At 46.5% G+C, this 24838-nt stretch overlaps 1 protein-coding gene across 7 annotated transcripts in view; it reads right to left on the bottom strand.

Moving 5' to 3' along the window:
• The window catches only part of ANKRD52 (ankyrin repeat domain 52), a 75074-nt gene that overhangs the window by 23697 nt on the left and 26539 nt on the right, over positions 1-24838 (bottom strand). For 3 of the 7 annotated variants that reach the window (XM_088473041.1, XM_088473042.1, XM_088473047.1), the window contains exons 8-18: positions 24459-24671; positions 22108-22186; positions 21808-21922; positions 21609-21691; positions 20451-20568; positions 15992-16060; positions 15191-15331; positions 6556-6603; positions 3879-3959; positions 1061-1172; positions 908-979 (exon numbers count right to left, since the gene is read on the bottom strand). In XM_088473041.1, the coding sequence (XP_088329167.1) occupies positions 908-979; positions 1061-1172; positions 3879-3959; positions 6556-6603; positions 15191-15331; positions 15992-16060; positions 20451-20568; positions 21609-21691; positions 21808-21922; positions 22108-22186; positions 24459-24671 (1131 nt within the window). The remainder of the gene's footprint in view (positions 1-907; positions 980-1060; positions 1173-3878; positions 3960-6555; positions 6604-15190; positions 15332-15991; positions 16061-20450; positions 20569-21608; positions 21692-21807; positions 21923-22107; positions 22187-24458; positions 24672-24838) is intronic. The other 4 variants (XM_088473045.1, XM_088473046.1, XM_088473043.1 and 1 more) reach the window with 3 other exon arrangements.

Raw genomic sequence — 24838 nt, 5'->3', positions numbered from 1 at the left:
GATAACGGTATCTGACAGTCTGTGTTTGCAATTTCATTCATTTTAATACGGTCTGAAATCATTCAAATCGTTGGTTAAAATCGTTCATCTGAGTCTGTATACACCATTAGATAAAGTGAAGTGAGATAAAGGGCCGTATTCAATTAGAAGGGAAAAGCAGTTTCCCGCGAAAAAGGTATAGCCGATTGCGTCTTTTCGCCAGGTCGGAACTTATCTCCGTATTCAATTCCAGACTGTTTTCGCCTATGCGGAAAGTCAACACAATGTAATAGGTGAAAAAAATTTGCCACTGAGTAACAGGAGAAAAGAAGTGCTACATTTTTATTTTGGGGTGCAAAGGTGGGGAAACCTCTCAGAACCCTTGGGACAGCCCCCAAAGGACAACGGTGTCAAAAAAATTCCATGGAAAAACTAAGTGGGGGGACAAGTATAAAAACCAGCGAAATAGACTTCTTGGGGGTCTGCGTCAGGTGTTTTTATGATTGCAGGTGCATGTAACAGGTACGCTTTTCATGTTTAGCAACTTTAAAAGATGCTAGCACCCATTTTCAAGTACCCCAAATTTGACAGGACTACTTATTTTCACCAAAAAAATACTGCTTAATGCCACTTGTGCAAAGACGTCAATTAGAAGCTATTGAAACAACGAGCGAGACAGAGCGAGACAGAGCGAGACAGAGCGAGACAGAGCGAGACAGAGCGAGACAGAGCGAGACAGAGCGAGACAGAGCGAGACAGAGCGAGACAGAGCGAGACAGAGCGTCCCCTGTCCTGTCTAATACCCTTTGTCCATCTGGCGTCCTTAGAGGGAAGGTGGTATAGGCTTATTCACCAACATACATGCAAGCTCTAAGAGCACATTTCAGAGTTTCTGAGTGCTTGTTATAGCAATTACAATGATACTTACAGCTAAGTGCAAAGGGCTAACTGGTACAGTGCTTTCCACATCCTCCAGGCAGTTAAATGACATCTCTAGGAGCTTTAACACAAAAAGATACTATCAACATTTGTTCATGCAGAAGCAAAATACATGAGAAAAAAAAAATGTAGAGATACTTACTAGTTCCAAATTCTGTCTGTTGCCATAAGCAGCTGCGTAGTGAACAGCAGCGTATCCCTGTTTATCACGAATTGAAGGATCGGCATTGTTGTCCAGCAAAAATTCTAAGGCGCTGTAAGGGAAGAATTACGTTATACATACACATCTGTAACAGCAGAGAGGATAATCAGATAACGGTCGATTGGTCAACAATAGAAAGGACAACATTCAGAAGATCGACACATTCTGAATGTCGATATGGTCATTAGGTCGACCATCATTCTGAAGACATTAAAGTCAATAGGATTAAATGCTCGACACGGTCAAAAAAATCGCCGTTTAAATATGTCATTACCAAAATGTTGACACGTTTTTTTCATGATTTAAAAAAAAAAAAAAAAAAAAAGTCTCAACACATTAAATGTCGACCTTTTGACTGTGTTAACCATTCAGAACCAGTCAAAGTTCTGGTGTCAACCCTCTAAATGTTTACCTCTTATGCCACACCCAGAAAATCATATATAGACTTCTTCTATAATTTAGAAGAAAACCTACCGCAGCACATGGATTAATACATGATGCGGAGTTGTCAGAGACAACCAAGTAGTTAAATGAAGGCAATATCAGATATCAACAACTAAGCTGATAAATAGAAATTAGGCACATCTATAATATCCTACAGTGCATGTTTTCCAGGTCTCCTCACAGAATCACAAGTGAAATAACTAGCTCCACCTGTGGATCTTTTAAAATGTGTCAGCAAGTAATGACTATACCTGTGCACCAACTAGGAAAAATGGAAACCTTTATAAGTAGCAATGTATATAATAATTTTGGAGACATGCATTTTAAATACTTGCGATCCATTCACTCATTATATATGAAGTTAATCATGGACGTTATCTGGGGTACAACTCCTCACTAAAAAAGGGAAGGACACTAACAAATACTCTCACCTACATCATTTGCCTACTGGGACATTAAGGGCCTGATTCTGTGCCACACACAATGCCAATGTTCAAGTAGCTGAGCAATCTTTTTGCAAATGCCCCAAAACTTTGGCGAATCCCTACAGCGCATGCGTTACACAGAGTGTGCGCACAAAGGAGCTGTTGCGATCGGGGCATATGGCATCAGAAATGTGGCAGAATAGAGATGGGTAAGCCTGGGGGGTGGCTAGTAGTGCAGGCAAAAAGAAAAAAAATCAGTGTTTTACAAAGGAACCCTGGAGACTGGTAGTCCCTCTCTCCTACTTAGAGAGAGTAGGATTTGGTAATGAGTACGAAAAACTCATCTCAGTCTAAAGATGGGGGGTGTACTGCAAACAGGAAGGGTAGAACTTTCCTACATTGCATGCCAAAAGCAGTCACATTCACAAGGTAACTTTTATATCTAAATTCCGGGTCTGACCCGGAGGTTGGAACAGGGTTCCAAACTGGATCAGACCCGGAATTTAGTTGGCGCTGACCCAGGATATTCCCAAGACGGCGCGGCTCACACCGGAGCCGGGTCTGCAGTGACCTGGCTCTTCCGGCGTGGAAGTGGACACTTGGAGAGGACATCATCTCCAAGCGCCACTGAAGCCGGCTGGCATGTGGCACGCTCCAGGTCATCGTGACCCAGATTGTGCAGTTTACACTGCAGGGTTTCACGGGTCATTCCCGTGATAAACCCTGCAAATTACCTGGATTGGATTGCCGGGACACTCCACCCGGGAATTCAACCCTCTCCCCTTTTACATTAAGGAGCTACCCGGGTTAACCCTGTTTTAGCTCTTGTGTAAAAGGGGTATTAGACAACATGTGCCAAGCATATTAATTTAGCAGACTAGCAAAGTTCTTTGCCCATGAAAAAACACATCTCAAGCTGAAATATAAGGGTGCACCCAGCCCATAGAATATGCAGATCAGAAACTGACAAAGTAAAGGGTTCCTTTATACACATACTGCCAAGACTAGAAGATACTCAAACCCAAAGAGATGGGTTTTGATATACTGTAGTAAGAGACTGGGCAATGTGTGCACTCAATTTCCTGGGTGAAGGGACTTAATTCACTCCACTGCAAGGGAAGTTCAGCTTAAGTGGTACAAGAAGAATGAATCTGTAGTGTTAGGCCTCATGTAAATAAGGGGTGTGGTATAGAAGACTGATAACGTCTAGTTAGACACTCTTATAGATCGACAACAGATGGTAGACAGACAATAGGTCGACATACATATGGTCGACACATTGTTATTTTGTAATTTAAGCCTAACCCTCCCACTAGTGCCTAACCCTAATCCGTCCCCTTACGTAGCCTAGCCCTAACCCTCCAGCAAATACCTAACACTAACCTTAAAAATGTTAGTAAAATCATTAACATGTGTTGACCATTTGTTCCCGTCGATGATTTGGTGTCTGTCTATAGAGTCTCTATAGACAGGGTCACTCTTTAATCCGGATACCATAAAATAAGAGTTTACCATAAGCTAATAAACACTATGCAACCCATATAACACGAAGGAATCTACTTCCATAAAAGTTCTCTCTCTTACATGTAAGAGCAGTCATTATTATACAAGATAGGATGAAGCAAAGAAGTAGGCCGCATCAGATTCTGGACAGTCGGAATGTCCAATAGGCAAGTAATAACATTTTGTGGGAGCTGGTAGCCATAAACAAGAAGGGAAAAGCAGGTCTGGGGAATAGATTTACATATTGTGCTCATGGTTAAGTCCTGTAAACAGATATACATTTATACACACTTTAGTAGATGCAAGATAAAAGACAACAAATAAATGAATTCTAGATACAATCATGAATTGTATATTCACACTGTGTGACATTGACAAGCACTCACAAGAAAGCCTCTTTTTCTAGTGAAGCTTTCTCAACATTTTCCTCTGACTCCTGGCTTGTTCCAGAGTTTGAGTCCACCGCTCTGAGCAGGTAAAGAAACAAAGACAGGTGAGGAAGTGCAACTCAAACATTTTGAATACACAATAATCATATACAGACCAACCAAAGTCTCTGATTAGAGCCCTAGGTACTTGCATATAATCAATGTGAATGTAGTAATACATGTATGACCGCACGGAAGACAACTGCATACTCTATATCATACAACTGCCCTCCCAGAGAGTGCAGCTTCGCCGACTTCAATGCAGGAAGTTTATTTATACCACTATGGTACCTGCAATAATTTCACCTCAGTTGCTGCGAGGAAATACAAGAGGTCTGAAGACCAGTTTTAGAGTCACTATTCCAGAGAAAGAGCTGGACATGTTTCTTTCAGTCTACATCCAGCCACCTTCCACTTGTCTATAAAGTATTTTAATTCATTAAATGATTGTTCACACCTCAATCCATTGTATGAGTCAAGTGGCTTAAACCATGTCCTGGGTGCTGCTGAGCGTGCCCCAGTACTAATATGGAGGTACAGGAGATCAGAGAAGACTAGTGACTGGCTAGCATTAGCAATTTCCAAGGACTGGATGGTTAAGCTTGAGATGTTTGATCACCAGCCTCTGGAGACTACTTGAACCAGGGAATCATCCAGGAACAGGATAACCATGATCCACAGTGAGCACCACCATCGTGTCATGTGGTAACAACAATCACTGCCTAAGAGGGAGGATGAACAGACTGTCCACCAGAAAGGGGATGTGTAAATGCATGTCCTTGTTATAGAGAAACGTCATGACCTGGGAGGAGGGATTCATGGTGCTGCTGTATAACCAGGACATTAGGAAGGGGATTTGCTTGTGGCCTAGACCACTGAGCAGTGGAATTCATCTCATATTTATCCCAAGGAAAGAAGCTGGACAGAGGTGGAAACAGCTTTTGGGAGAAGAAGTGGTTGAGACACTATGAGGTCCCACTGGTGAGGGAAGATCGTATAATGTCAGGTTATCCCTTGAAAAGTGATCAAAGGTCAAAAAGCGTGAAAAAATTATCTGGACCTGCCAATTCCCACAACAACTTAAAGAGACGTTGCGAGTGGGGGGATCCAGAGCCAAGTAAATCACGTAGCACCTCCACCATACTCCAAACTTTTAGGGAGCAAATCAATTAATTTCGAAGGCTGTATTTATGGCTGATTTCTACTTGAACCTTCCTGAGGTGCGAGCAGAAACCTGCGTTAAAGAGGGGCTTCATAGAGTGCTCGGCGCGCTATAGCTGCATTGCACCAGGCACTTGGCACAAGAGAAGCTGCTTAATGAGGCTATTCCCTGCCAACATAGTGGCCGGGAGGGAGCTAAATTCACATGTAAGAAATAGTCCAAATAATTAGCTTCTGTGGCTTCTAGGACCAACAAATCTGCTGCAACTGAGGTGCTCCTGCATCACTTCTAAGGACCAGACTGAAGGAAAAATAAGACAGTAGTGGAAACTGGTCCACTTAGTTCTTGCAACACCTGCGTTCTCTCCCCCAGGGAGCTCAGTCTGGCCTGCAGTGCAGCACATTGCATATAGAGGGGACATTGCTTTACCCCTGGTAGTTTGAGCTGACATAAAGAACAAACATAACTTTGAACATCTAAAGTAGTGGATTTAGGGGTGCTCATATTATGCAAGGGTCTCATATAGGAAGTATAACCAGGAAAGGTAGAGCAGGCTATGCTCCTCTGTAGTTTCACACAAACCTGCTACCCACTAGGCCAACTTACTATGGAAGCTAGACAATGCAAAGAAAGCAGGAAGAAAAAAAAATAAAAATCAGCACTTCCTCCAAAAGGGAAGAGGAGGAGTATAGGAGTAGTCAGTTTTTGACAGCCCACACCTGGCCTTCCAGGTTTCTTACAATTTAACAAGGGGTTTGTTTTGGTATTTTTTTTTTTTATTTTTTTTTAATGGAGCAAGCAGGGGACCTATTTAAAGTCACTATTTCCTATATTTGTCCAATCATCCTTTTTTAGTTTAACCAAAATCAAATAAATATTACTAGATGAACTATTCCAAACCAAGTTCAACACATTGATTCAGGGAAACACACTCTCTACATTTACATTATAATGTATATCAGATTGCCCTTTATCTCATGTTCATCCACATTCACTATAACTGTGTACAAACATCTCAACTATTTGGACACAGGAAGAGCTAACTGTTCTTTTAAAGCAGGGGTGGGGAACCTTTTTTCTGCCAATGGCCATTTTGATATATAACATTATTCGCAGGCCTGGTGCCGGGCCATGCCCCCTCTGTGACATCACAAGGGGCGGGACCACAATGCCAGTGATTACAGCAATGTCGGGAGCATCCCGAGGATGATCCATGGAGCTGTAAGGTCAGCGGTGTGACCGTCTGAAGCATCCTAAGGACGCTCCAGGCGGCACTGCTGGCTGCAGGGTGCCATTCTAGGCACACTGCTAGCCAGATGAGGCTAGCGCAAAAAAGCTCAGAGGGCCAGACCAAATGATCTTCGGGCCTTCTACGGCCTCGGGCCTGAGGTTCCCCATCCATGTTTTAAAGTAAGTCGGCACAGGGAGCAAGTTAAACAATTAGTGAAACAATGGATATGAATTTAATATTACCTGGACTGCTCTGTCTGGTTTGAAGCCTTTGAAACCGTATGGGGAACCCTGCCAAACAAATATACACGTAACCATCATCTGAATTAGTCAACTGCAGTAACAAACATTCTGCTTATTACTCAAACACCCACAAAGTAATACAGGACATGGGAATTATATACTCACAATAAATCCTTTTATCTGAACCTGGGCCATGGCTTATATAACTACAATTGTTGGAAACCCTTCAATGGTTGAAACCATCGACGGTGGACATGTGCACATAGGTGGTTAAGACATGCACAAAGGTGCACTGCCACGGCAGGGATTAGATTATAAAATAAAACACAACCAATGCAGCTTCATGCCATCAATGGCAAACACTTGCCTCCGAGCCCTAACCATCAATGGTTGTGAACTATAAACCCTTGAAGGCCAACTCTAATACAGTCTCCAATAGGATGTCGGCATATCAAAAATTCTACAAGTCTCTTCCAACTTCAATATCCCCCATCCTGCAGTACAACTAAAGTACTAATTGTGTGGGCAAGCAGTGTCCCCCAATGAATGCAGAGAATAGGATTCAGTGTAAAAGTCCCATTTTCTCTGTCATTTCATGGGGGCCACTAGACCCTAGGTACAACCCAAAGAGTCGGCTTACAGAGCTGTAGTGCGCAACTAGTCATGCCCAAAAGTGGCATCTTCAGCTGCAAAAACACTGAATTTGTAAAATGTTGGAAAAGTATGCACTGAGGACTAGTGTGCCAGCCAGGAACAGCTAGCTGATCAGCTGTTCTACACCCAAAATGAGAAAACACAATCCCGCACCAGTATTACAATGTTCATAATATTGTTCTTATATACTTAATCTAATACCTTTAACTAATACATATGAGGTGCTAAACATTGCTCAGAAAAGAGGATATCACAAATATTCAATAGAAAGAGCATTTCTCAGGGTGCACTAGGATCAAAATATGATTTAAAAAGAATATTTCTTTATTAGTATGCATTAAAAAGATATTTCCTCGATATCTCAATGAGGTGAAATATTAAAAATATAGAATGTGAATAAAACAAGAGATATGGTAAGAACTTACCTTTGTTATCTCTGTTTCTACGAAGTCCATAGGGTCCACAGGGTTGACCTTGGGGGTATAGCTGGATCTGGATCCATGGGCACCACGCAGTTAAAGCTTTAGCTGCTCCCAGGATGCACTTGGGTCCGTCCTCCTCTATACCCCGCCCCCGGCCACAGCACCTCAGTTGGTAAGCAGCCAAGGCCTGAGGAGGAGACTAAACAGAGAGAAGGAAGACTGGAACACACAAGAAACCATACTCACAGAAATGGGAGACGGAAAACCGATGACCAGCCACACAGCCCATTTGAAGCCAGGTGCGTCAGGGCGGGCGCCCTGTGGACCCTATGGACTTCGTAGAAACAGAGATAACAAAGGTAAGTTCTTACCATATCTCTTGTTTTCTACTTCAGGGTCCATAGGGTTGACCTTGGGGATGTCCCAAAGCAGTACAACTAAGGGCGGGGACGCTCCTGTGCTGAAAGGAGTACCCGGCGCCCAAAGGATGCATCCTGAGAGGCAAAGGTGTCAAACGCATAGAACCTCAAAAACGTTTGAATTGAAGACCAAGTGGCCGCCTTACACAGCTGAACAGCAGAAGCGCCACGTCTAGCAGCCCAAGAGGGACCCACAGAACGAGTGGAATGAGCCTTAACAGAGGCTGGCACAGGTAAGCCCTCCTGTGCATAAGCCTCACAAATAACGGAACGAAGCCAACGGGCTAACGTTTGTTTGTTGGCAGGCCAACCCCTCTTGTGAAAACCAAAGAGGATAAACAAGGAATCAGACTTCCTAATCGAAGCCGTCCGGTCTACATAAATTCTAAGCGCCCGGACCACATCTAAGGAAGTCTCACCAGCTGAAAGATCAGGGGACTGAAAAGCTGGCACAACAAGTTCCTGATTAATATGGAACTTCGAGACCACTTTGGGCAAAAACTCAGGACGAGTGCGGAGCACCGCTCTGTCCTGGTGAAAAATCAGGAAAGGAGGGCGACAGGAAAGCGCCCCCAATTCAGACACCCTCCTGGCCGAAGCAATTGCCAGGAGAAAAACCGTCTTAAATGTCAGCCACTTGAGCTCCACCGCCTCAAGAGGCTCAAACGGAGTACCCTGCAGGACCCGTAGCACCACCGCCAAGTCCCAAGGAGCCACAGGAGGCACAAAGGGAGGCTGGATCCTGAGAACATCTTGGAAAAAGGTGTGAACGTCTGGTAGTATTGCAATCCGCCGTTGAAACCACACGGACAAGGCGGACACATGAACCTTCAGAGATGCAAGGCGTAAGCAGAGATCCAATCCTGACTGAAGAAATTCCAAGATCCTAGAAACTCGGAACACCTGAGGATCATAATGTCTGGACTCACACCACTGAAAGTAAGTGTGCCACACTCTGTGATAAATCCGTGCTGAAGCAGGCTTGCGTGCCCTGAGCATGGTACCAATAACCGAACTGGAGAAGCCCCGAGACCTCAAGACGGCTGTCTCAAGAGCCACGCCGTCAAAGACAGCCGACCCAGATCCGGGTAAAGGCAGGGCCCCTGAGACAACAGGTCCCGACGCTGAGGAAGAAGGTACGGAGCGTCGATGGAGAGGCTCCTGAGATCGGAGTACCAAGGACGTCTGGGCCACGCCGGAGCTACCAGCACGAGCATGCCGCCGTCCTGCTTGAATTTCCGCAGAACCCGAGGAAGCAGGGATATCGGAGGAAACAGATACGCCAGGTGAAACGTCCATTTCACCGACAGCGCGTCCACCAGACTTGCACCTGCGTCTCTTGTCCTTGACCCGTAAACGGGCAACTTGTGATTGTGACGGGAGGCCATCAAGTCCAGCTCCGGCAGTCCCCACCTGTCCACGAGTAGCTGAAACACCTCTGGGTGAAGCGACCATTCCCCGGGATGCACGTCGTGACGGCTGAGGAAGTCCGCCTCCCAATTGAGGACTCCGGGGATGAAGACCGCCGAGATCGCTGGAATGTGACCCTCCGCCCAAGTCAGGATACGAGACACCTCCGACATCGCTGCCTGACTGCGAGTTCTGCCTTGGTGATTGATATACGCCACCGTGGTGGCGTTGTCGGACTGCACCTGTACCGCCCTTCCGTGAAGAGCGGGGCCGGACGACTGCAGGGCCCTGTATACTGCCCGCAGTTCCAGGATGTTGATGGGGAGAAGTGCTTCTTCCGCTGACCAACGGCCCTGAAGCGACAAAGAGCCGGTCACTGCCCCCCAACCCCGGAGACTGGCATCCGTCGTGAGCAGGACCCAGTCCGGGATCCAAAATGGGCGCCCCTCGACCAGATGAGCTGTCTGAAGCCACCAAGCCAAAGATAGCCGAACGTCCGAAGACAACACCAGCACCTGAGAGCGGATCCGGTGAGGTAACCCGTTCCATTCCGATAGAATCAGCGCCTGCAGGGGCCGGGAATGGAACTGGGCAAATTCCACCATGTCGAATGTCGACACCATGGACCCCAGAACTCTCATAGCCGAATGGACCGACAGGCGGCAACGGCTCAGGCAACTGCGTATCCGCAGCTGTAGGGAGGCGACCTTCTCCGGAGTCAGGAAGATCCTTTGCTGACGCGAATCCAGCAGGGCTCCCAAATGAACCATCCGCTGTGATGGAATCAGGGAGGACTTTTTCCAATTTATCAACCACCCGTGTGCTTGCAGGCAAGCGATCGTCAGGTGGAGATGTTGAAGCAGTACCTCCGGGGAGCTCGCCAGCAACAGCAGGTCGTCCAGGTACGGCAGCAGCCGTACATTCTGGTTCCGAAGATGTGCGGCCATGACCGCCATAATCTTCGTGAACACCCTCGGTGCCGTGGAGAGACCAAAGGGTAGCGCCCGGAACTGATAGTGATGTTGAAGGATAGCGAACCTCAGATACCGCTGATGTGAAGATGCTATCGGAACATGGAGGTAGGCGTCCTGGATGTCCAGGGACACCATATAATCCCCCGGTTCCATCGCCAGAATGATGGAACGTAACGTTTCCATCCTGAACTTGGGAACTCTGAGGAATTTGTTCAGAGACTTCAAGTTGAGGATAGGGCGATGAGAACCATTGGGTTTCTGCACCAGAAACAGAGACGAATAATACCCCGTCCCTCGTTGTGATAGAGGAATGGGAACAATGACCCCTGCTTTCAGCAAGGACTCTATAGCCTCCTGAACCTGTAACGCCTTGGTCTTGTCCTGAGAAGGACTTGTGCAGAAAAACTGGTGGGGTGGTCTGTGCCGAAAAGACAGGGCGTACCCCTGGGAGACCACTTCTCGAACCCAGGCATCCGTGGTGGTATTGTGCCAGCACTGGGCAAATAGAAGAAGTCGGCCTCCCACTCTGAGGTCCCCCAGAGGGAGGCCCGTCCCATCAGGCCGCAGGTTTATCTTCCTGCTTGGAAGAAGGGCGCCGAGCACTCCAGGCTTGCTTCTTGGGTTTAGAGGCCGTCTTACTCGCAGACTGTCTCGGGAAGGACTGACCTTTCGCCTTACCCTGAACCCGAAAGGAACGAAAAGCCGAACTCCGAACCTTAGCAGGCAGTGCCGCCGAAGGGAGGAAGGCCGACTTGGATTTAGCCAGGGTGTCCACTATTTTGTCCAAGTCCGGACCAAATAGTAATTCCCCATTGAAAGGTAAGGCCTCCAGACCTTTCTTTGAATCAGAGTCCGCTCTCCAGGACCGCAACCATAAGGATCGGCGGGCAGACACCTCTGCAACAGATACCCGCGAGGTCAGCAGACTAGCATCTAAAGAAGCTTCTCCAATGTAAGAAGCAGCGTCCCTCATTTGTCCGAACAACGCCCGCTGGACATCCGGAGCGTCGTCCGGGAAGGTATCTTCCAATGCATTGGCCCACCCCTCAATGGCCTTGGCCACCCAGGAGATGGCCATGGACGGTCGGGCCACCGCCCCGGAGAGGGAGTAAATAGACTTTAAGCAAGTCTCAACTTTCCTGTCCGTGGGATCCTTCAGCGAGGATATCGACGGTAATGGTAAGGTGGCGCCCCGAGTTAAACGGGTGACATGGGAATCCACCGCCGGTGGAGTATCCCATTTTTTACAATGTGCCTCAGGGAAGGGGTAATTAGAAGCCAACCGCTTCTGAGGAAGGAATCTCTTACTGGGCGCCTGCCAAGCTACCGCCATATGATCCGTCAACTGATCCGACAGGGGAAACACCGCAGAAGCCACCTTAGTTTTTTTGAAACTAGGAAACTTCGACTTAGGAACCGGTGCCTCATCCTCTATAAGAAGAATAGCTCGCACCGCCCTAACTAGTGCTCGCACATTAATGGACGACTTGGTATCCATTTCCTGGACCGAAGCGTCCGAGTCAGTGTCATCAGGGACCTCCCCATCATCTGAGGAACCCTCTGAGTCCGATACCTGAGCAGCCCGTGTCATGAGTGGGCGTTTTGAAATCCTAGAAGGCATGTCAGTCTGCAACATTGACTGAAAAGCTGAGGAAGCGGCCGCCAAATTTTGCACGGAGTTGGAGAGCACACCCACCCAGGGTGGAGGAGTCACCATAGGGGCCTGAAAAGGTACCACAGGCTGCTGCGGCACAGGGGAAGCCTGCATATACATAGGCAACCCCGCATAGGGACCCACCGACTGAGACCCAGGAGGACTCCGCAATAACTGCAGGACACCCGGGGAATGGGGGATGGTCGGCTGGGACAACGACCTAGTAGGGAGAGCAGTCGGGACCGACAGACGGTCCGCAATAGACACCAGCACTTGAGAAAACATCGCCCACGGTGGTTCCTGCGCCAGAGAAGGTCTGGATGGGCCAGGAGCCACTTGGCATCGACTACACAGGCCATCCTGTGACAAATCCTCCCTATCTACTCCTGCAGAACAGCGTCCGCAGGAGGCCAACACCGGAGCCACTGAGCGCTCAACCTCCTCGTCTGACATGACAGAATATATTATATATCTGGCACCAGGGTAGAAGTAAAACGCACTCACCGGTGTGCTGAACAACAGCCCACAATATGGCACTGAGTAGCACACAACTGTATGTGACGGACCTCACAAATACGTGATCTATATAAGTGAGGTCAGTAGAAACGCCCCTCCCCCACACACCTGTAGGGCTTGTAGGAGAAGTAAAGGGATAGGTATAAGCTGACAGTAAGTAGAAAATAAGCACAGACAGGCAGCACTAGCAAAAGTCACATACCATGCAGGAAGATATACTCACTGCACCTTTCCACTACAATCAACCTGCCCAGATTCAGTGTCTGGGAGGGCTATAGTGCTGTGTACGCTGTCCTTAATCAGGGGAGAGGTACACAGGGGGACCGGTCCGCGTGCTCCCTGAAGATCTGCGCTGCCACTGTGAGAAAATGGCTGCTGGAGACCTCAGAGGAGGAGTGGCCGAGTAACTGCAGCTCAGCGACGCCAGACTCCGTGCTGAAAGGCGCGCTGAGCTGAGGGGAGGAGCCGCTGACAGGGAAGGCTTCCTCCCCTGGCTAGCATAGTAACCCCAGGGCTTGCCGGCATCCCGCTTGCCATATATCCCTGGTGGTCTAGTGGTCCCACGGGTTATTCCTCCTCAGAGGGGGAGCCCGCCGCCACCGCTAGCGGCCCCCGGTCTGTTCCCTAGGACCGGGGGCAAAGGACTGCATCTGCAGGCAAAACCCGCGAGCCGCCGCTAATCGGCGACTCGCGGCTTACCTTGTCCCCGGCGACTCCGGCAGCAGTCCAGGGAGGGACCCAGAGTCCGGCTAGTACGGACTCTGGCCTCCCGCCGCGATCCCCAGTGCAGTACTGGCGTCGCGGCGCCAGCGGGGAAGGAGAGCGGCAGCGTGGGCGTCTGTATAGACAGCCCGTCGCTGCCACACTAGAGCCTCTGTTTTAAAATAAAAATCTAACAGGCTCTTTTTTTTTTTTTTTTTAAATAAAAATAGAAAGCTTTTGGGGGCTGCTCCTGCAGCCCCCCTGCGCAGGTGACCCGACTCCGGCCAGGCACCAACTCAAACTGAGGTGCTGTGGCCGGGGGCGGGGTATAGAGGAGGACGGACCCAAGTGCATCCTGGGAGCAGCTAAAGCTTTAACTGCGTGGTGCCCATGGATCCAGATCCAGCTATACCCCCAAGGTCAACCCTGTGGACCCCCTATGGACCCTGAAGTAGAAAGACAAGATATTGTGCTCATAGATATAAAAATTGAATTCGAAGCTGTGGCTCCTGTTCTGAATTATTCTCTTAAACTTATAATTATTTTTGCTCAGTGACCTCATTTATTCTTCATAGATAAATCTCAGTATAGTCATTCCCTTTCCTCTTGAGAGAAACATTGTAATTACAAAAGTATCAATTTCATAATTTCACACAATGTTTCAAAGTTGTTACACACATACTCCTATTATCTTCTATTACCACTAGATGTCATCCTTCTATAATATCTGTGGAATCTCTCTGCCAAGTGCAGTTCTCATTGTGCCATGGATTACACAAAGAATAAATATATCCAGGAATATAGCGGATGTTAAATGAAAACAGGTATTAGCAAAATGAGAACTGCACTTGGCAGAGAGATGCCACAGATATTATAGGATGACAGCAAAGTTTCTCTCAAGAGGAAAGAGAATGAATATATTGAAATTTATCTATGAAGAATAAATAAGGACACTGAGCAAAATAACTGGACTTGAATAGACCATGCAAAGTGCACAGCTTGGAATGTCAATACCATCTTTCCTAAGAAAATAAGTCTATTAGCAATGCCCCCAGAAAAAGACATCATCCAGATATGGGATAACCACCAACACTCAACCTGTTTTGTGAACACCCAGAGTATTCGCCAGATCAAAAAGGCAAAGCCTGAAATTGAAAGTGGTGGGACAGAGAAATCCTTAACATCCATGCTATGTCCTATTCCCAACTGCACTGAAGGCTCCCGGCATTCACATCCTTTTCACAGACGTCCAGGAAGTTGACGGAACATCCCTAAGGCGCTGCTGCATTTGTTTGATGGCGGGATAGAAGGGCAGGGACCCAGGTCTAACAGGAGCCAAACAGGCCCCCGGGAAAAACCCAACAGGAACAGAGTGGCAACAAGGAGGAAGCTCCAGGACAGGAGCCAGCTGGAGGTGGTGGTAAATAAAAAAAGTGCTTATGTTGCAGCAACAGGAGGAGAACCCAGTCTGGCCAGCACTCTAATAAAAACCTGAGCATCCTTCTGGATGGGGTTATTTATTAACATTTATATAGCGCCAATACTTTCCATTACACTTCGGCCCAAACAAAATAAAACAGGACTGGGTAATGTGAGAGAGAAAGAGGTAAGAGGGTCCTTTAGAGGGAGATAAGGAGCCATCATTCTATATCTCAGTGTTGCCCATAGAATTATTGTGAAAAGTATTATACAGCATTAAACAGAGAAAAGAAACAGTGCCAAGAATTGGGCTTCTATATACCACAATTTTTAACAATTGTATATAATTAAACAAGCAGAACTTTTGCAAGAAAAAAACTCAATACTATCAGCAAAATTCTAATTCTCTTATATATGCCATCCAAATAAAATATAGCTGTGATTTCATAATACATGGGTACTCACCTCCTGTAGGTGTCTGAAGCAGCAGCATAGTGTAAAGGGGTGCAGCCTTTGAAGTCTGCCACAGTAACACTGGCTCCAGCTGTGACTAGAGTCACCGTGCACTGGTAGCTGCCATTAGCAGCGGCATAGTGCAGCGGAGTCCTAACATAAAGGGGACACAAAAAAAAAAAAAAAGACTTTAGACACTTTGGAGTGGCATCAGATATACGCAATTTGGCCACAAATTGACTCATGGAAATAAATGCAGCCATTAATTCATATGCAGAGTTCCACAGACACCTGCAGCCACACCTCCCCTATCCATCCGTTTGTGGAGGTATTCATCATCACTACAAGCATGCGTCGAATGAATCGCGGTAGTTGCAACAGATCTGGCAGCAAAACGGACTTGCAAGAGATTCTGCATCAGCCCCTTTTGTAGTACAAACTCCCCACTACTTACTCAGCCCCTTAACATGTATTTTAACCTTACATTAACAATTAAGAGCACAAAATAAATGCACTAAAATCAAGATGGCTAGATACTATTTACATAATATGGTACTAAGGGGTATATTTACTCAAGTGAGAGTTTTTAGAAGTGGAGATGTTGCCTTAAAGCAACCAGATTCTACTTAACATTTAACTAGCACAGTCTAGAAGAAAATAGCTAGAATCTGATTGGTTGCTATGGGCAACATCTTCACTTCTAAAAAAAAAAAAAATTTCACTTTAGTAAATTTACCCCTAACACTCTTGGGTCATATACCAAAATCCATATCCATATAAACAACATAGTATCTATGTAGTTTTTAAACTCACCTTCCAAATTTATCCTGTCTCATCAGATCAGCGCCACTGCTTGCCAGTAAATTAAGACATTCAACGTTTCTGCAAAACAATTGTGAGGTTACAGTAAGACAGCAGTAGCTGAATACTCATTGGCCAGGATACAAGACGCATTCTACACAATCACAACTGATCAATGATGCATGGGGCAGTTAAAGCAAATCCAGGTAGACCACAGTAGTCCCACCTTCTCCAGTGGGATGTGCACCACAATTAAAGAAATGCTAGAGGTCAATGTCAACATGTGCTACAGCAAAACATGAAGAATATGAGCTCATACCAGAAAATGTTTTAGTGAATAGCTCTAGCTGGATTACAGTTCTACACTGCAAACACTGTTACATGAATATTTGCACAATTCAATACATCTAAAAACTAGCAAATTCATGCAGTGAATGCAGATTTCATAGTCCAGTAAAAGAGCTTGTAGGGAATGCAGCGGTTACGTGGCACATAGAAAATAAGAGTTATGGTAGACTTACCTTTGATAACTCTTTCTTCGAGGTGCATAGTAGCGTTCCCGCTAGGCTGTTTCAGCTGGGCGCTGCGCCCTGCCCTATTTCTAAAGGACAGAAAGCAGCCTGCCCTCTGGCGCGGCGCCCCGTTGAAACAGCCTGCGGGTTCCGTCCCCTCCCGAGGACTGCAGTGTCCCGCGGGTGGGGAAAACAGCGGTGGAGCGGTCACCGCCGGTAAATGGATGCTGGGCATGAGCGCCCGGCATCCATTCACAGTGACCGCAGCACTTGAACACTACATAGGGTCCACAGGGATACCATGGGATAATGAGATTGGGAGTGATCGAGGCACCAAATAGTTAAGCTTTCAGCTCCCAGGATGCCCCAGGTCCTCCTCCACATATACCCCGCCCCTGACCACAGGCATTCAGTTTTGCACAGGGATACCATGGGGATATCCTAAAGCAGTTCCCCTTGGGGTGGGGACGCTCCTGAGCAGAAAAGGAAGAGAACTAGTCGCCCAAAGGAATTAACCTGAGAGGCAAAAGTATCAATGGCATACAACCTAAGAAGGGGGTGGACAGATGACCACATGGCTGCCTTGCACAATTGCTCAGCAGAGGCACCATGATGAAACGCCCATGATGGTCCCACAGACAGAGTAGAATGTGCTGTCGTCGTGTTTGGAACAGGGAGATCAGCCTGCGCGCAAGCCTGAGAGATAGTCATACGTAACCATCGAGCCAGAGTTTGTTTGTAAGCTGGCCATCCTCGTTTGTGAAAACCATAACACAAAAAGAGCGTCTGATTTTGTAAAGGAGTCTGTACGATCCACATAGATATGGAGAGCACGAACCACATCCAGGGAGGCTTCACCTTCAGAAAGGTCTCAAGACTGAAAAGCTGGAACCACAATCTTCATTCACATGAACAGGACACTACCTTATGAAGGTAATCCGCCCATGTATGAAGAACAGCTTTATCCTGGTGAAAGATCAAAAAGGGGGAGCGACAGGAGCAGGCTGCCAAATCAGAGACTCTGCGTACAGAAGAGATAGCGAGGAGAAAAAAAAAAAAAAAAAAAAAGTGTCTTCGCTGCCAACCATTTCAAATCTACTGAGTCCAGAGGTTCAAATGGGGGAACTTTCAGCCCCTCGAGAACCAAGGACAAATCCCACGGTGCCACCGGTGAGACAAAGGGTAGCTGAACTCGGAGAACATCCTGAGTTCTAACATCCGGCAAAGAAGCAATCCTCCGCTTGAACCAAGCTGACAACGCAGAAACCTGTACTCTCAGGGTGGCCAGGCGGAGACTGAAGTCTAACCCAGCCTGGAGAAAGGCAAGTACGCAGGAAAGTCCAGATGCAGGCAGGGACCCTGAGCTAACATCCGGCCATAGAGGAAGAGGAAACGAGTGTCTATGGATAGATTCAGTATGTCGGACAACCAATGGCGTCTTGGCCACGCAAGAGCTACTAGTATCACTGCTCCGCCTTCCTGCTTGAATTTCCTGTAGACCCTTGGGAGGAGGGAAATCAGAGGAAAGAGATACGTCAGTTTGAAGTCCCATCTCACTGCCAGTGCGTACGCGAATGCGGCTGAGGGGGTCTCTGGTCCTGGACCTGTACCTGGGGACCTTGTGATTGTGACGTGAGGCCATGAGGTCTACGTCTGGTAGGCCCCAGTTGTTCACCAGGAGTGGAAAAACTCCCGGGTGGAGAGCCCACTCTCCGGCATGTATGTCCTGACAACTTAGGAAGTCAGCTTCTCAGTTGAGGACTCCCGGATGATTATTGCCGAGATAGCCGGAAGATGACGTCCTGCCCAGATCAGAATGTTTGTGACTTCCCTCATGGCTACGTGACTTTGCGTGCCTCCATGATGATTGAGATAGGCTATTGTGGTCGTGTTGTCGGACTGGATCTTGGCCGGCCTACCCTGAAGCAGGTCCTGTGCCATGATAAGTGCTCGTTTACTGCTCGTAGCTCCAGAATGTATATGGGCAGATGACTTTCCTGATTTGTCCATCTTTCCTGAAAGGTCTAATGACCTGTCACTGACCCCATCCACGAAGACTGTCGTCCTTCGTAAGAAGGACCCAATTTGGAATCCAGAATGGGTGACCTTTGTCCAGATAATCCTTTTGTAGCCACCACGAGAAAGACGAACCTCCGGAGTAAGAAGGATCAGCGGGGACCTTGTTAAATGATATTGTCCGTTCAAATCGGGAGAGAATCAATTGTTGCAGAGGCCTGGAGTGGAACTGAGCATATATCCACCATGTCAAAGGTGGATACCATTGGCCCCAGGACTTGCATTGCTGATAGAATGGATACCCTTTGATTGAGTAGCAATTTGCGTACTTGCAATGATAGGGCCGCAATCTTGTCCTCTGGTAGAAACCCCCTTTGTGCCGAATCCAGACATACACCCATATGTACCATCCTCTGTGTTGGAGAAAGGATTTCTACCAATTGATGATCCAGCCGTGCGTCTGTAGGCTGGCAATGGTCAGTTGGAGAACAGCTGGAGACTGTGCCAATATCAGAAAGTCGTCCAGGTATGGTAGTATTCAGATTCCCTGACGCCTGAGGTAGGTCATCATAACCGCCATTATTTTGGTTAAGACCCGAGGGTCCGTTGATAGACCAAAGGGCAATACCTGAAATTGGTAATGTTGTTGCAGGACAGCAAACCATAAAAATTGTTGGTGGGATGGCGTAATAAGCAGGTGCAGATACGCATCCTGAATGTCCAGGGAAGCCATAAAATCCCCAGGTTCCATCCACAAATATATTGACTGAAGAGTTTCCATACGAAACTTGGGTCACGGATAAACTTGATGAGGGTTTTCAGATTTAGAATAGGACCATTAGACCCATTTGGTTTCTGGACCAAAAATAGATTGGAACAATAACCCTTTCATTGTTGAAACATAGGAACTGGGATTATCACCCCTGTCTGCAGCAGGGAGTAAATGGCCTCCTGGAGAGCCAATGGCTTGATAGAATCTAATGGGAAAGTAGTGCAAAAAAACTTCTGGGGGGGATGCCTCCAGAAAGTGAAGGCATACCCCTGAGACACTAGTTCTCTGACCTAGGTGTCTGATTGCAGTCTGGGCCACAGCATCACTGCTAGCAAGCTCTGCCGTGATCAGCCAAAATAACCAGAGAGACGTTACTGATGTTGCGGCCCCGTGGAGGTAGATTCGCAGTGCAGGAGTCTTAATTCAGACGCTCAGCACTGCTAACCCAAAAACATAGAAATAAAATAAAATATTATTTGGATGTTACAAAGGTGCGTCTGAATCCTGCCGCACCAAACGAACAACTGAATGCCTGTGGCCAGGGGCGGGGTATATGTGGAGGAGGACCTGGGGCATCCTGGGAGCTGAAAGATTAACTGTTTGATGCCTGGATCTCTCCAACCACATTATCCCATTGTATCCCTGTGGATCCCTATGGACCCTGAAGAAGAAAATTATTTAATTGCAAGGACGGATTGCATCACCTTAAAATTCTGATATAGGGCCAGGAAATATTGGCGTTCCCACTGGGCTGTTTTAGCTCTGTTCTGGAGGGCAAAAAGCGCCCTGCCCTCACCGCCCCGCTAAGACAGCCTGCGAGTGCCGCCTTCAACCGCGGATCGCAGTGTGGCGGTCACCGCCGGTGAATAGACGTTGGCCGCATGCGCCCGGCATCTATTTTACCTGTCAGCAGCACTTGGGGGTTGCCCGGCGTGTTCGTAAGTGTCGGGCACGCTTCCAAGAGTGACGAAAAGGGGACGCGTATTATAGACCATGCCCCATTTTCAGGTGCGCGCGGAAGTGCCCTCTCTAGCTCCGGCGCCCTGACTGCCGCCGGAGCTAGAGTGAACACTAAATTTAGGGTTTTGCCCTAATCAGAGCTAACATTCCGGATGTACAATTAATTTAGTAACAAATGCACTGAGCTCTGGAGCTTCAGCAAGTGACTCACCCTCCTGAAGCAGCAGCGTGGAGGCAGGTCCTCCCGAGGTTGTCAGGTGTGTTAATATCAAATCCGGCAGACAGCACATGTTCATTACTCAGCGAGGCCACTATGCTGTACAACTGACCTGGAAAGGGGTAAATACAATGGAGAGAACTTGCAGAGCACATTGAGTTCACGTACAGAACACAATGCAAAACACTTCAGTTTAGTACAACCAGAAGGCTGTTGCTATTGTACAATAAGTCTAAATGAATAGAAGAATTTAGATGCAACTAATGGCACTGTGCTGCCACTCTGCTATATATATAGCAGAGTGGCAGCACATTGTGTGCCCACTCCTCCCTTTCCCCCAATCACTTGTGACCTAGTGTGTACAGTATCTGGCAGATCTTGGATTAGCTTCCCTGAAGTCTCCAGACTAGCTCCATGAGGGGGAGCCTGGTGGTATGCTGGCTGCATGTGAGAACTGGAGAAGAGCAGTGCCAATGGACCAGTTTCTTACATAATTAGCAGAATTCTAAAAACCTGCTAATGTGCTGGCCCAAGGAAGAAAAGATAAATGTCTATTGGCTGCAGCAGCAGGGAGACTGCTGCCCCTGGAGAAGATATACATCTCCCAGATTAAGCTTAGTGGGGAAAGGGTGTAAAGCCTGTGAATGAGGTCTATGCCGATTCATATACAACAGAGGGGAGCTAACCTGGACATAGAGATAATGAGCTAGGATTACATCTTGACATCCTGCAGCAGAGCCCCATGTAAAACAGAGTGTGTTTATTCCCTACCATTCAGTGATCTGCCTCCAACAAACACCAACAGATTCTAAACTGTAATCCATATTCAATGGGCTCGATTAGATTCTTCGCGAAGTGAATAGCGCCTAGAATCAGCTCCCAGAGCTATTCAATACACTGCGCTGCTAAGCCCGACTATTGATTTCTTCCCGCCTGGAAAACAGCATCGCGCCGGGAAGTTAGGTCAGGGAATGCCCGTTCTAGCGCCTTAAACAGGGTGTTTAGTCACGAGAACGGGCATTCTCCGACTAAACACCACGCAGAATAGAACAGCTCCGGGAGCTATCTCCAGGCGACTATTTAAATCGCGGGCAATTGAATCGAGCCCAATGTTTTTTACTGAATGACATACATTTTAACTGAGTAGTTTACCTGAGGAAAGTAGTTTACGGCAACAGTCTGAAAACCCAAAAAGGACAGCTAAGTGCAGGGGAAACATGCCATGAACTCCACGTCTGGGGAAAACAAAACAGGATTAACACTTAGCATGATAGACATTTACCAACTTTATTTGATCTCAAGGTTTTCTTTTAGGACTACAATAAAAAAGTCCCTGTCCGTCCCTCCTTACCTTGCAGTATCAGCACCATTTGTCATCAATGTACTAATTAGCAGCTCATGCCCATATCTAGCAGCAACATGCAGAGGAGTATTGCCATATTTATCAGCACAGTCAATCTCACTACCTGTGTGGGAACATAGGAGAAAGTTATGAGATGTATGCACAATCTCACTACCTGTGTGGGAACATAGCAGAAAGTTATGAGGTGTATGCACAATCTCACTACCTGTGTGGGAACATAGGAGAAAGTTATGAGGTGTATGCACGATCACACAGAAAAAAGATGGCTGTGTAAGAGTAGGAACGTACCATTCTGAATCAGAATCTGGGAACGTGTAAACCTTCCATGTACGGCAGCCATGTGCAAAGGACTCTTCCCTTCTTTACTCTGCACAAAAGGGGGGGGGGGGGGGGGAACAAAAAAGGTAAAATATAGGAAAGGTTTAAGCAAGAGTAATTTTACCTTAAAGTCAGTAAGGATTTAGATGTGAGAAAATGAGCGTTTTGTGCCAACATTAAATCATGTTGGCCGTCCATTGAGGGACACTAGACCCTGGGGATATAGATTCCCCTTCAGGATACTGGCACATTAAATGTACTAAAGTGTTAACTCCTCCTTTTCCACTTGCAGGTCACTTTTTAGAACCAGACCCAGAAAAGTAACTGCTGTGATGGCTGGAACATTAGCCTTGGCTCCTTGTATGATATTACCAGCCTCTTTCCTGAGAAGACCACCACCTTGATTTAGGTTCCAGATGACCAATTATTACAAAAACTATCAACTTCCAACTTCCCCAACTAACCTTTGCCTGTGAGATTATAGTCATATGAATAAAAACACCTTCTGCCAACCAGGTGTTGAACAGAAGACCTGGAGACGAGTATCCACTGGGAGTTATATATATCAGAACCAACCATGAGACTAGAGCTTAGGACCATTTCCAGATAGACCGGGGGTTCAATCTCATCAGTAATTGTCCAGGTATCCCTTAATTAGCAACTTCATGTGTAAATATATAATATGTGGTATGTCCTAAATGTGTTCATATTTTTTCCCCCTGGGAAAAGTAGAAAGTCTGAAATAGTTGTTCATGGGTGTCTTTCATCTCCTGCTGATAGTTTACTGCCAAAAATGCAGCATCTGTAAATCAGCCCTAACACAGTAATTGGGGAGGAAAAAATAAATTGTTCATTATGGCCGCAGCAGCCAAATTAGCACCCTGTCCTCTGAGCACGAAGAAGAAGAAGAAAAGGGAAGACAAAACATAAAACCCAGTTTGGATATGAAAGAAACTTCCACCATATGTAGGGGGGGAATTCAACTGTCCGCAGGACTTCCGAAAGCAACGAGGGTACACTTAATGCAGGTTTCTGTTGGCACCTCAGGAGGGTGTGAACAAAAATCCACGTTAAGTGCACCCTCGGGGCTCACTGCATGCGGTAATTGCATAGCTCTGGGCACTTAACCTGAAACCTACGCCTTGCCAAGCGTTAGCCGCGGGATATAATAGCTCCTGACACTTTTGAGCATTTAGCCGTGGCTAAATGGATTCCCTTTAAGTACCAACGTACTATAAGAGACTTTGGGGTACATGTACGATGTGATAAATGTCAAATGCACTATAAATAGTTCTATTTGACACTTACATGGAATAGCTACATGTAGGAGAGCAGATAACTTTTTTGTGGCCTATCGTTCTTAATATTTCAGCAGGATTACCTGCCAGTATATGTAGGGAGTCCAGCGGTACTTGACAGAAGAGCGGCGCCAGAGATCTGTTTTTGCGAGAACTCGCATATGAGTATTGGGGCCAGCTAGGAGGCAGAGCATCAGCGATGCGCTACGGGACTGATAACTAGAGGTGAGAGTCCTCTCCTCCACTCTGGTGGCCTAGATGTTAATACATCTTGTCACTGTTGCTTCCGGTTTCGCCTCAATAAGCTATGTGCCGCAATAATGCACCCCCCACTATATAGCCAAGTCCCCATAATGGATTGACAGAAAAAGTGCATTTAAACCATTCTTTTCAGGAAGTGGTTTGCACATCAGTGACCTCAAAAACTTTTCCACAATGTGTCAGTTTCCTTGCGGTTAACATTTTCATTTTTCAATCTAAACAAATGCACTTTTTGCTGAAACCATTGGAGATAATGATATGTCAAGGCTCCAATAGATATCCATTATTGTCATCATTTAAATAACTGATCTAAACGTTATCTAAAGTAACTAAAAACCATTTACTGTTAGGTTAATATGAAGTCATCCTACTTGCTGAATTTAAAGAGCACTTTGACAGGAAGTTACTAAACCAATTATTTCAACACAGACTGAAACAAAAACAGTGAGCAGACCGAGTCCCATCCTTTATTTACAATACATTAGGAAATGATTAGCTCTCCGAGTGCAGACCACTCTGGGGAAAACAATTGATACTTTCCTCAAATGGGGGGAAATTAGGAAAATGCGTGCATTCAATCGTCCATTTAAGATGCTCCTGTCATTCAATGTTAAACTAATATGGACTTTTCAGTGCACCTGAGCATACACCGAAACGCTCATATTATGCACGGTTTCAAGTGTTTCAATAGGATTTACAATTAACGTAGTGTTGTGAGGATCTCTTTGGAAAGCCTTCATTTGCCCCTCAAGAAAAATGTACCTGATAATTGACATCAGCTCCATTGTTGACTAGCAGCTCTAGGCACAGTGCCCCATTCGTGGAAACGGCAGCAAAGTGCAAAGGGGTGAAGCCCTTCTCATTGGGCTGGTTGACATTAGAGCCGTTGTTGACCAGTTCGATGGCCACAGCATCCTGACCCATGTAACAGGCAATGTGCAGGGCAGTGTTTCCAAAGCAATTAGGTTCATCTATCTGTTGGGAGATACAATAAAACTTTTTTGATTTACAGTAAAGAACAAAAAACACACACAAGGATACATCGAGTCTAAATACAAAACAACTGTATTTGCCTTCTGCATTTTGAGTGTACATACTTTATATAGAAACAAGGGGTCTATGGTTATCCAAATGTATCATTA

The sequence above is a fragment of the Taudactylus pleione genome, unplaced genomic scaffold, assembly GCF_031769625.1.
Source record: "Taudactylus pleione unplaced genomic scaffold, aTauple2 ptg000130l, whole genome shotgun sequence".
In the NCBI taxonomy this organism is placed as follows: domain Eukaryota; kingdom Metazoa; phylum Chordata; class Amphibia; order Anura; family Myobatrachidae; genus Taudactylus; species Taudactylus pleione.
Note: the sequence above shows the minus strand (reverse complement) of the source record. Positions and strands in the feature narration are given on the sequence as shown.